This window comes from Marmota flaviventris, chromosome 15 (assembly GCF_047511675.1).
Source record: "Marmota flaviventris isolate mMarFla1 chromosome 15, mMarFla1.hap1, whole genome shotgun sequence".
Classification (NCBI taxonomy): Eukaryota; Metazoa; Chordata; class Mammalia; order Rodentia; family Sciuridae; genus Marmota; species Marmota flaviventris.
This window is the reverse complement of record NC_092512.1, coordinates 16,062,227-16,074,335: the sequence shown is the minus strand read 5'-3', so window position 1 is coordinate 16,074,335 and position 12,109 is coordinate 16,062,227. Positions and strand designations below refer to the sequence as shown.

General features: G+C 41.6%; 2 protein-coding genes across 3 annotated transcripts in view; one reads left to right on the top strand and one right to left on the bottom strand.

Moving 5' to 3' along the window:
• The window catches only part of Tatdn1 (TatD DNase domain containing 1), a 33,611-nt gene extending 27,880 nt beyond the window's left edge, over window positions 1-5,731 (bottom strand). For both annotated transcript variants that reach the window (XR_011704663.1, XM_027949884.2), the window contains exon 1: window positions 5,611-5,731. Coding sequence is in view for 1 of the 2 variants with exons in the window: in XM_027949884.2 (XP_027805685.1) it covers window positions 5,611-5,632 (22 nt within the window). In the remaining variant the exon portion in view is untranslated. The remainder of the gene's footprint in view (window positions 1-5,610) is intronic.
• A 42-nt stretch (window positions 5,732-5,773) lies between these two features.
• Window positions 5,774-11,110, top strand: Ndufb9 (NADH:ubiquinone oxidoreductase subunit B9). Its single transcript, XM_027949914.2, has 4 exons — window positions 5,774-5,874; window positions 7,289-7,481; window positions 8,091-8,204; window positions 10,880-11,110. The coding sequence occupies exons 1-4, from the start codon at window positions 5,774-5,776 to the stop codon at window positions 11,009-11,011; spliced, it is 540 nt and encodes a 179-aa protein (XP_027805715.1). The 3' UTR covers window positions 11,012-11,110.
• The last annotated feature ends 999 nt before the right edge of the window (window positions 11,111-12,109 follow it).

The window sequence follows — 12,109 nt, the reverse complement described above, 5'->3', positions numbered from 1 at the left end:
ATGTGCTTAGCATAAACAAGGTCCTGAGTTTGTTCCCAAAACTACACACACACACACACACACACACACACACACTCACAGGAGAGTGGAAGAGTTTGTAAATGATATTTAGTTGGGCAATAGAATATTTTAAAATCCCACTTTTCAGGAAAGAAATGACAAAGAGCAGAAGTTGGTCTAAAGAAATCCACATTCTGGTACCAGCTTCAGCACAGTTAAGTTTGGCTCTGGGAAGAGAATAGAGAGGAGGCCAGAGACAGAGAAGTCTAGGGCAAATGAGCAGTATGCCAAAGCCCTTCTGAATTCACAGCTGTCCTTCATGGCAATAGGTGGTGGAGGGTGGAGGTACCTCCCAGAAGGGGAAACTCTTGATGGGTTTGAAGGAGTTAAGAATGTGTCTTCTCAAAATACACCAAATGCTATATTGCTAATTTCCAGCTGAAATGACTTGGAGTTGTAGCTGCAGAAGGGGCCACATGACCTGTCTTTTCCTACATACAACAAGCTGTAAAGATTCTTTTGGGAGGGATATTCTTCCTGTACCAAGGTGGAAAAATAGTCTCAATTTCCAGATGCTGGTAATTGGGGATATACTGAATAAATTCACTCAGAGTAACTCTTATCTTCTGCTAGCTTTTACATTGGCCCTCCTCATAGCTCCTCTTGATACCTTGAGAACTTACTACATAGTTCACTTACTACACATTTGTCCTGTGAGTCCTTCGGAGGTGTGGGGGACAGGGGGTAGAGCAGATCTCTTTCTCCCCTGCAGGTTCAAGTATTGACCTTGCCCCTTGGAATCCCTGGTCAGTGCACCACTCTAAGAATGGAGAAGCTGGATTGAAAAGACTGGTGGTGTTCAAACATGGTAGAACCAAGGGAAACAACAGGGCCAATTACGTTTCTAGGATGAGATGAAAATATTATAAACTTTGAGAAAGTTGCTAAAAACTTTAACTGATAAAGGCAGAGGAATGTTTAAGCCTTGAGTATTGATCCTTTTTTTTTTTTTTTTTTTGGTACTGAGGAAACCTAGGGTTTCACTCATGCTAGCAAGTGCTCTACTACTGAGCTATCTCACCAGCCCTTTCTCAAAAAATTTATTTTGAAACAAGGTCTTGCTCAGTCTCTGAAAGAGCTGAGATTAAAAGTATATGCCACTGCACCTGACTCCTCGTGTTTTATTTCAGGAAATTAACTTATGTTACATATAACAAGTTAAATAAAATAAACAGAATTCCAAATTTCTCAGTGATATATTTTTCTTAGCCTTAGAGGAATCTCTTCTGGTGAAGAAATCACAAATTCAGCAATTCCTTAGTTTTTCTCTGTTCAAATATAATTCCTTTTCTTTCCACTTGAGATGACAAATATGGTAAGATGCCATTTAGAAAATATTTTCTGTCTTGCTCTACATATAGATAGAAGTTCTGAAATGTTATTTTTTATCAGTTTATTTCAGAGGTGGGATTTTAGGTGAAGTGTTGCTTTCTTTTTTTTTTTTTTTTTTAAGGAACAGGTGTGAACAAAGGTCAGATGTTCCAATTTTTTTTTTTTTTTTTAGAGAGAGAGAGAGAGAGAATTTTAATGTTTATTCTTTTAGTTTTCGGCGGACACAACATCTTTGTTTGTATGTGGTGCTGAGGATCAAACCCAGGCCGCACGCATGCCAGGCGAGCGCACTACTGCTTGAGCCACATCCCCAGCCCCTGAAGTGTTGCTTTCTTTTATTTTTCTAGAATGTTAAAATTTTTAGTAGGTCATTCATATAAATAATAAAAGTCATCTTTTTAAAAAAAGTACCATTAAACAAAAATTATGGGAGCCTGTTAACTGGATGAAGATATTGCCCTAAGCCCCAAGAAATCATTTCAAACCAATATGGGGTTACTCAGATAAATGCTACATCGTTAAAATAAAAGCAGAAGACCCCAAACAGACCAGCTTTTCCTAAAAACAGGAGATTCCAGTCTTCCTGAGTCAGGGTAATAAAAGTCTCCTCTGCTTCCACACTTACAAAAAGGCAACTTGATGTTAATCAATCTGTTTTTTCCTATTGTTGTTTCCTTGCTCCCACCTTAAAAAATTACTGTTCTGCTATCCCCTAGAGAGAGCTCTCTTTTTTGTGGAATGGAAGCTGCCTTGCTTGATTCATGAATTGTGAATAAAAGCTAATTAGATCTATTGACTAAATTTGTTGTAATTTTCTCTTTTAACAGTAATTATTTCAAAATGATGATAAAAACCTCTGCCCCCACCCCTACCCCTCTTGTGGTCCTGGGGATTAAACCAGGGCTTGGTACAATGCTACCAAGAGCAAGACCTAAGAGCAAGGCTTTGGTACCTTGGTGTTCAGAACATAAGGAAACATGTAGTCTATAATTAGAATCCTACTACAGACTTGTAGTCAGGAAGAGAACTTATGTGGTGCTACTCCTGTGTAGCCTAATAGGAGGTTAGGCTACACAGACACACCTAATCACATTCAGAGCCCCAGGCTTAGAGCTATAGTTTGGATCTTAAGTGTCCCCCAAAGGCTCATGTGTTAAGTTTGCTCCGCAGAATTACACTACTGGGAAGTGGTGGAAACTTAGACAAATTCTATTTTCCATGCTCTTGCCCACTTCAGAAACAATGTGTGGGCATAATTTGAAGGGGGAAACTGCTTGTTATGCAACCAGAGAAGAGGGAAATGGGGAGTCAATTGGACTAAGCCAAATCTAAGGCTGCTTTCATAACACTGGTTTAAGTTTTCATGCAATTGTTCCACGTAAGCTTGTTCATGATCTTCCATGAGTCTAATATGGTGTTTTTCAAAGTACTACTCATGACTAAGCTAAGAAGTGAGTGTAGTATTTCACAGGGAGTGTTTTTCTGTTTTGTTTTGTTTTTTTATGTATATGTGTGTTGTGATGCTAGGAATCAGATACAGGAACTAGAACATGCTACATCCCTAGCCCTCAGAAAGTGGTTTTTAAATGACAAAAGATTAAGTTATATAACAAAGTGGAATGCTGTATGACCCCAACTTTGAAATTTTTAGAAAGGAAAAAACCTTTGATGTTTGTGTATGTTTTTATGCATCTATATAGAATTATTTTAAAATTATAAGGATATATTTTAACAGTTACATGGAGAGTAGAATTGAGAAACACACACACACACACACACACACAAAGTCTAATTGTAATTACTTACAATTGAAGTCACCTTTTCTCTCTTATCTGGTTTTTATTCCTTTATCAATTTTCTCATCATGTTAGCGCTAAAGTCACATACCTTCTTTTACCTACTGATTCATATTTCCATTGACCACTGTACTAAGTCCCCAGGAAACAATGATAAATGCCAGTATTTGCCTTAAAAAGAGTTTGGTCTACTGGGAAAGGCAGGTTCATAAATATTTAATTATAAATAATTTGGTAAAGGGCAGAGTATAAAATCTTAAAGAATATGTTAAAAAGTGAGGCAACATTTTAAAACCTTGTCAGAGGTGAGAAAGAGACAATGTCCACAGGACACAAAAGGGATGAGGCTGGAAAAGTGGGCAGGCCCAGACTGCAGAAAGGCTTCGTCTGCTCTTAGGGCAATTCAGATATCCTCTGAAAAGTAATGGAAACCTCTGAAGCAAGAGAAAAATTTAGTTGATGTTTTTAGATAGACCACTCTGGAGCCTATATGGAGAATGGATTCAAAGAAACATGACTTGAGACAGGGAATTAGCTCTATACCACAAACACATACTTTTTTTTTTTTTTTAAATGTCCCTATCTCTGTGGAGTGTCCCATGGTTCTCTATTCCATCTCCCCCATCAATTATATCACAGATGGTGGTAGAGAGGCAGAGATATCACATCATTGAAAATGTCTTACAACCTTTCAGGACCTCCTCAGCCCCCACCCTAGACTCTCTTTTAACATTTTTAAAACATCTTTTATGGTACTAATATTCTCTCTTGGATTTCCTTTGACTGTATATAAGTCTTACATCTCCTATCAGATAACTGCACTACTAGATTTTTTTCTATAATGACACAGTATTTAACAAAATGTCTTTGGGAAAACATTCTGCTTAAATAACTAAGATCTAAGTTTATAACATTAACCACTCTCTTGAGTGCCTGAATGATATCTCCACCTGCATCTCCTTAATCTTAAATGGGTCTAATCCCAATGGACTTGGGTGTTTCTCCACCTACTGCCAAACCAGCCATGCTTCCATTCAATATTTAGGTGTCTATCCAAACCCTGAGTCATTTTTGACAGTTCACTGTCCATAATCTGCCTTGAACACTCAGCTACTAAATGCTGTGCACATCTCTTCCATTTCTCTTTTCCTTTGCCTTAGTTCAAGATCTGAAATGCTTCCCTGTATTTTCCTATCCCCTACTAAATCTGCATAATGGCTATCAGGATTACCCTACTAAGGCAGAGATATGACTCACCTTTTAAATAGCTGGAAACTCCACAACGATCATGCCCAGCTTTACACACTGCTATACACTAGAGCACAAGATTGTTGGCACAAAACCAGCACACAATGAATGTTTTTTATGAAAACCCCTCAGTGTAACTCCACTCTAAACAGAGTGAAACTAATTGAGACTCTTGGATCCCAAGTTACCTTTCCAATTCTAGCTCTTACAATGTCCCTCGGATGTTTCTAAGTGATTGGAAATAAAGATTCGTATCCTTTTGGATCCATCCCTGTGGCATTCTCCCTTTCGTTCTACTGGTGATTAATGGATGGTTTTACTTCCCAAGTAACAGAATTTGGTTCTCCTTACTACTTGTGGCCCCCAGTCTGTCCATCAGATGGTGGTGCTAGCAGCACCAGGACCAGGTTTTTGTGCCCTGTGTCCCCAGAACAATGTCAAGCCTACCAGAGAGACTCAGTAACTGTGTTATGAATGAATAACTGCGTGGACGGGTTCCTCGAGATCCTAATCCTCTTGGTCACAGTGACCGGGAGGGACGAGGTTGGGGGACAGAAGGGAATATAGCGATTAGCCTTTGGGAGTGTGTTTTCTTCCTTTTACCCTCGCCCTTCCTTTTTTGTGATGCTGGGTATTGAAGCCAGGTTCTCGCGCACGCTAGGGAATCAGTGTACCCGGGCGCTTCCCCTGAACTAAATCCCAGACCCACGTCCCCCACATCCACACTACAGGGGATTCAACCCAGGGGCGCTCTACTACTGAGCTACATCCCCTGCCCTTTTTATTTTGGTACAAGGTCTAGTTTAGTTGCTGAGGTTGGCCTCGAGATCCTCCTGCCTCAGTCCTCCCAGTAGCTGGGATTATAGGTGCGCGCCACGGCACCCGGCTCTGCCTCCTTTTTAAGTTGAATACGACACATGCGTTCAAAAGACACGAATCCTAGCTGTATGGCCTGTGAGCTTTCACAAATAAACACACTCGTGAAACCAGCACTCGGGTCATGGACCCTAACACTCATTTTCAAGACCCAGAGGCCTCCCCGCACCCTCTCCCATTGCGTGGCCTTTTCGACTCTCAAAGAGCCGGAGTGCGCAGGTCCTGGGCCCTCTGGTCGCGGTGACAGTCGCCCTGAACGGGTCAGAACAGCACAAGGACCGGAGAAGCCTCGCCTTACCGATGAACTTGAAGCGACTCATGACAGCGCCACAGGCTCCTCCTCGGCGGAAGCGGAAGTACCCACAGACCGGTCCGCTCTTCCGGCCACTGGTCCCGCCCCTCAGCCGCGGCCGCCCCGGTTCCCGGCAGCCCTCGCGGCTGCTGAAGGAGAGCGGGGCGTCATGGCGTTCTCGGCGCCTACCGCCTATCTGACCCACCAGCAGAAGGTGTTGCGGCTTTATAAGCGGGCGCTGCGCCACCTCGAGTCGTGGTGTGTCCACAGGTGGGAAAGGGGCGTTCGTGGCTCGGGACGTGACCCTGGGGGCGGGGGGACGCCGGGGAACCAGGCGCTCAAGGACTTTGGGGACGGAGCGGGGGGGTGACGTCTCGCCCCTCAGAGACGGCCCTTGGACCTGGGTCTGCTACCGACTTCGCCGCCCAGAGCTCCTGGACTTTGAAGAGGAGCTGTTCTGATGGGGGCTTCAGCCCGGTTCAGTGAAACCAGCGCAGGACCCGGCGCACAGGGTTGCACTAAGATGAAGTCTAAGGAAAGCTTTCTTCGTGATCTTGTGGTTCTTAATATTTCAACAATAGTATATATGGCATTTCCTTTAGTCCGTCAAACAACGCAGGAGTTGGAGATTATTTTAGCTTTGTTGTGCAGATGCGCAGAGAGAAGCACTGGGAGTAATTTGTTGAAGGCGGAACAGCTACCGATGTCGAGCCGTGACTCCAAAGCATCATCATTCTCTTACCCCTCCCACCATCTTTTTTCTGTATAACTTCAGTCCTGGTTACATTCCCATCTTTTTCACCTCCCACGTAATTGCCTTTCCTCTTCTTTTTATCTGAGAACAATGCTGTTACAATATATAGATTTTTGTGACCTAAATGCAATGCAAGGTGGAGTGACAACCCGCCTTGTGTGAATGCTTGGCTTCCGGTCTTTTAACAGAATCCCAAAACCTAGTTCCAAGTGAAGAACTTCTGGGAAAAACCTCTGGATGATGAAAACTGCATAGGCCTGGAAGGGTTGTAGTGGGTATTCTCGAAGCTCAGATTGCATATTGCTTTTTATACTTCCTTTGGTGGGCAGGATGATGACCAGGTACAATGTCATACAATTGTCCACCCCACTGACAGTTGTTTTTTTATTATTTAGTTGTAGTTGGACATAATACTTTTATTTATTTATTTTTATATGGTGCTGAGGCTTGAACCCAGTGCCTGGCACATGCTAGAGCCACAACCCCAGCACCCCTCTCCCCGCCACATACACACAGTTTTTCTTATTCAATTTTCTTTTAATATGATTGGCAGCTTAGGTTCTATGCTGGATGCCAAATAAATATTAGTTAATCCCTTCTTTGAGCTGCAGCAGTTCATGGATTAATAGGGGAAGTGGACATGTAAATAAATACATAAGAGACTTGTCAATCTTGTGAAGAATGTTAAGCCGTCAGAAATTCAGGTAATGCTGAACTACAGCTGAAAATATTAGAAGTATCTAATCATGGTGTGGTGCAGAGGAAGCAATCATGATATGGCAGCTCCATTGGTAGGAATGGGGGTGGGGTGCCAGGAAGTTACACTGTTCATCCAGGAGGGGTTAGTGGGAGTATAACTCCTGTCAGACTGTGCTATACTGCTCACTTGAGTAAATAACATTTCTACTCTCTAAAATCATTTTGCTTAAGGGATAAATACCGGTACTTTGCTTGTTTGTTGAGAGCCCGGTTTGAAGAACATAGGAATGAAAAGGATATGATGAAGGCCACCCAGCTGTTGAGGGAGGCAGAAGAAGAGTTCTGGCACAGTCAGCACCCACAGCCATATATCTTCCCTGACTCTCCTGGGGGCACCTCCTATGAGAGATATGAGTGCTACAAGGTAGGTGAGGATGTTAGTGGTGAGTGCTTTCTGAGAAGCAGAGGCAGTCTTTATTTCTCAGTCCCAAACCTCAGTCTTCTATACCACTAGGAGATTTCTTTCCAGACAGTTGTTAGATAATTTTTTTAGGTGTCAGTTTTCTCCTAGATGTCACTAAGACTTTTCTTTCTAAACTCTGCTCTAAGGTCTTTCAATATAGTTTTTGGCAAAGTAAAGCTAAATTATTTGATAAATAGTTCATTTGCGGATCTTACTTAATGTATTGGGACTGGTACTTAATATTCTGAGATACTCTTAAGTAATACTTCCAAATAACAAAACCACTGTGGTTATTTAGAAAATGCAAGTGATGGAGGAGTTATACCAGTTCTCTTTGTCACCAGTTTTCAGCTGCTTTCTTTCACTGTAAGGCATTCTCCTCTATCTTAGGTCCCAGTTTGTCCTCCACAGTTTTTCCTCCATTATTCATTGTGCAGAGTTAGACCTGGCCTGATAGTGGCAGTGGTTATAAAAATGCACCTTGATTTTTGTCTTGTCTCCTGAGCAAGCTCTGTCAGTACCTTGTCAATGAATCCTGTGGAATGACACCATGATTTCCTTTCCTGGCAGATTCCAGAATGGTGCTTAGATCACTGGCATCCTTCTGAAAAGGCAATGTATCCTGATTACTTTGCCAAGAGAGAGCAGTGGAAGAAACTGCGAAGGGAAAGCTGGGAGCGAGAGGTGCGTCTACTTGCAGTTCAGTGTGCAGCTCGGTCAATATGTGGACAGTCAGGTTCTGCTCTTATATGTTGAGATCTAGATTCCAGCCCTGACAGTTACTCTGACCCCTTGCTTCTCAGCTATACCTGAGTTTCTATTTAACATTACCATCTGATAAATATGTTAAAAGGTATTCCCTAAGTCTTTTTGGCTTTTCTATTCTTTAATTTTGTTTCTCCCCTCCTCCTCAGTCCTTTGGCTGATCTTATATCCTGCTGTTCCTTAACCTTCCTCTACCCTAGAGCCTTAGGTATTTTTTGTCATCTTATTATCATATTTACATTTTTTGTATTATTTATTTATTTTGGTACTGGGGATTGAACCCAGGAGTACTTTACCCTGAGCTACATCCCCAGCCCTTTTTCTTATTTTACATTTTTTTGAGACAGAGTCTTCCTAAGTTGCCTAGCTGGCCTGGAACTTTCTTCCTTCCTCATCCTCCCAAGTTGCTAGGATTACAGATGTGTGCCCCTGCACCTGACTGAGGGTTACATTTTTATTTCTATTTTATTTCATTTTTTGATGGAACTGAAGGTTTAGCCCAGGGCTTTACACATATTAGGCAAGTGCTGTACCACTGAGCTACATCCCCAGCCTAGAGTTACATTTTTAAAATCTTAATCTTAGTAAAATGTGAATAATATATTGGAGAAGTAGAGAATCCATTTTGGAGTTGTTGCAGAAATTCAGTCAGAAGGTTATGGTGACTCACATTAGGTGGATACAGTGGCTCTGGAAGGAAACAGATATTTAAGATGTTTTTGTTAGAGGGATATGAAGATTGGAATTGGAGGATGGAGGGGGAACAGGGAGGAATCAAGAGTGGTTTCTAAGTTTTAACATCTAGAGTTTGGTGGTGACAGCGATGGAGATGGGGAAGACTACAGAGGAGGGGGGTATATAACTGTTAGAGAAATAAGCAGGCATTCAATTTTGATTTGGTATAGAAATAGAAGTTTGTGTTTTCAAAGCCAGAGAAAGGAAGGAGATCCTTAGCATAGAGTGTAGAGAAAGAAAAAAAGGAAAAGGGATTCTCCCTTCATTATAGTTGGACGTAAGCTATATGTAAATACATTAGTGTTGGAAGTTTTGAAAGTAACTCTTATGTGTAATAGCTTATGTTTTTTAGTGAGTTAAGAAGAAAAGCCAAAGGAAATGTGTGTGGTATGTATGGAGAATGTGGGAAAGGTATGCTAGTCATGGAGACAGGACAAGCTTGCTGGAGAAAAACAGGATTGCCAGATGATTGTAAAGGCCCTTTTGATGCTGGGGATAATTGATGTTCATTCCAGACTTCTTTTTTCCTCTTTAGCAATACTAAACTGTCTTAAGTGTGGATAATGTGTTTCTCCATTATCCAGAGTTAATAAGGAGTTGTAAAAAAAAAAGAGAAGGTATATCATGATGGAATCTAAGCTGGTTGCAGAAAGAGGTGGTTGATGCAGAGAGAGGTCAAATTGGAAGGGAGAATCTGTGAATTGTTAATCCCTTTGAGTTTCATGTCCAATGAGACATTTAAGCAAGTCAGCTAGAAGGACAGGTAGTCATTGGATAATTCTGAATCTTGATTTTGGAAGTTGTGCGGCTTCTGGGTAAGGTCCCCAGGATATTAACCCTTAAGAGTCCTTGGCCAAGGTGGAGTGGAAGAAAGGTCACTGTGGCCAAGGGGTACCATGTTTTGTAAGAAAAGTTGCAATATGTCAGGCACAGTGACAGACCTGTAATCCTAGTGACTCAGGAGGCTGAGCAAGAGGACCACAGGTTTGAGGTAAGCCTCAACAACTTAGAAATAGAAAATAAAAAGAACTGGGGATGCAGCTCAGTAAACAAGTGCCCCTGAATTCAGTCCCCACTACCAAAAAAAGAAAAGGAATGAAATGTTCCAACATTTAGAAGCTTGAAGTACGTTTCTTCATGTTGAGCAACAGGCTCATTCTGCAGTTGATCACCAATGACCTCTTCTCCTGCAGACATTTGGAAGGAGCTTTGGCTCCTGGGTTTCCTCTTCTATTAGTGATTTTGGAGATTACTTGAACTGGGGTATTTGGGCAACATCAGGCAGAACTGAGCCCATTTTTATGTGTGATTTCATGTTACTTCTTGTTCTGGATGCTACCCAGGGGTCTTTACAATTAACATCTCTAATATATACCAATTGGGGTTTCTTTCTTTTTTGTGTGTGGTGCTGGGGATTGAACCCAGGGCCTTGTGCATGCGAGGTAAGCACTCTACCAATTAAGCTATATCCCCAGCCCAACCTGAAGTTTCTTAATGGTGCTTTTGGAAAGCACTTAGCTGAGACACAGGAATCCATGTGTTCTGCGTGTACCCATGGGGAACCTTAACAAGAGGAATTGGAAGGTATTGTCATATTTGGCTTAAGGAGTTAAGAGAGGTAGGAGAGTTTGTTCACAACTCACTGCTTTAAGATTAGGAAGACTAAGGAGAAAAGCTTTTCTGTCCAAGTAAAAGTGTGGTTATGGGATCCGTGCAGGTACATACAAAAAACTCCTCAGTGGTGAGGCTCAGACTGTGTAATGGGGCACACTACAGAAAGAAAGCTGTCACTTCACAGCAGCAGGTGAGTCTTAACATTAGTCATATTCCTTAGTAATTGTTCCTTCCTTGCCTTCTAGGTTAAGCAGCTGCAGGAGGAAACCCCACCTGATGGTCCTAAAACTGAAGCTTTGCCTCCTGCCAGGAAGGCAGGTGATCTGCCCCCATTATGGTGGCACATTGTGACCAGACCCCGGGAGCGGCCCATGTAGAGAGAGAAGAGAGACACAGGCACCTCATTATTCATGCTTGCAAGTGAAATAAGTTACAGAACATAAATACACTTGCCCTAATAAAAATAACTAAATATGGTTTGGTATGACTGAGGTGTTCTGTCTGAAGAGTACTATGATGCCAAGTGACTGCCATGTCTTTCTTATTATTTATTCCATGTGAAGAAAATTAGTCAGATGTCTAATCTTTTATTGTTTTTTCAGTATTGGGGATTGAACCCATGGATGCTGAACCAAAGCTATATTCCCTAGCCCTTTTAATTTTAAGACGAGGTCTCACCAGGTTGCTGAGGCTGGCCACAAAGTTGCAGTCTTCTTGCCTCAGCCTCCCAAGTGGCTGGGAATATAGGTGTGTGCCACCGCACCCAGCTGTAATAAGTCATATTGCTAGCACGTTATTGTTCAGGGGAAACTTTGCAGCATAACCAGATAACAATTTTACTTTGAGGGCTGAGTTGAAGGCTTTAATTAGCTGTAGTAATTAGAAGGAATATACAAAGCTGAAAGAAATACTGAGGACTTAAAAATATTCTATTTTTTAAGGATTCCACTAATGGGATTTAGTTATAAAAACTAAATCAACTCTCCCTATAAAGGACAGTCAACAAACAGAAATGGAGTTTATAGTGTCCCTGCAGAAGTGGAGGTTTGATGGTTGGGGTATCGAGCCCAGTCTGGGATGAAACTTGGTGACACTTGGAGGCTGTTGTCTAGCTGTGTTCCCTCCACTGTGGCTTGGACTGTTTACACATCCAAAGGTAAGAGTATAGTAGAACTTGTTTCAAGAGGGGTTTTTTAAAAAGAGCTTTAAAAAGGTCAACCCAAACTGGTTTAGTTTGGGGTAACTTAGAATTAGTGGAACTGTTTTGAAATAATTAGTTTAAGCAACTCTCTTCTTAGGGCTCATAACCATTACAGAAATAATATTTTTTCAGTTTGCTAAGTAAGCTCAATTTGAGTCTCAGTCCATATTCTAACATTTGACTAAGACCTCAAACTGAATTTTAATAAGACTTGAAATACAGGGCTTTTTTTTTTTTTCTCTAATGGTTCTTTATTTATAATGTAGGCTGAAGC

Excerpts from the sequence above, each read along its gene's own strand:
- Ndufb9 (XM_027949914.2), top strand. The coding sequence starts at position 5,774 with ATGGCGTTCTCGGCGCCTACCGCCTATCTGACCCACCAGCAGAAGGTG. Across the intron at positions 5,875-7,288 it reads GAGTCGTGGTGTGTCCACAG|GGATAAATACCGGTACTTTG; the intron begins GTGGGAAAGGGG and ends ATTTTGCTTAAG. Across the intron at positions 7,482-8,090 it reads AGAGATATGAGTGCTACAAG|ATTCCAGAATGGTGCTTAGA; the intron begins GTAGGTGAGGAT and ends CTTTCCTGGCAG.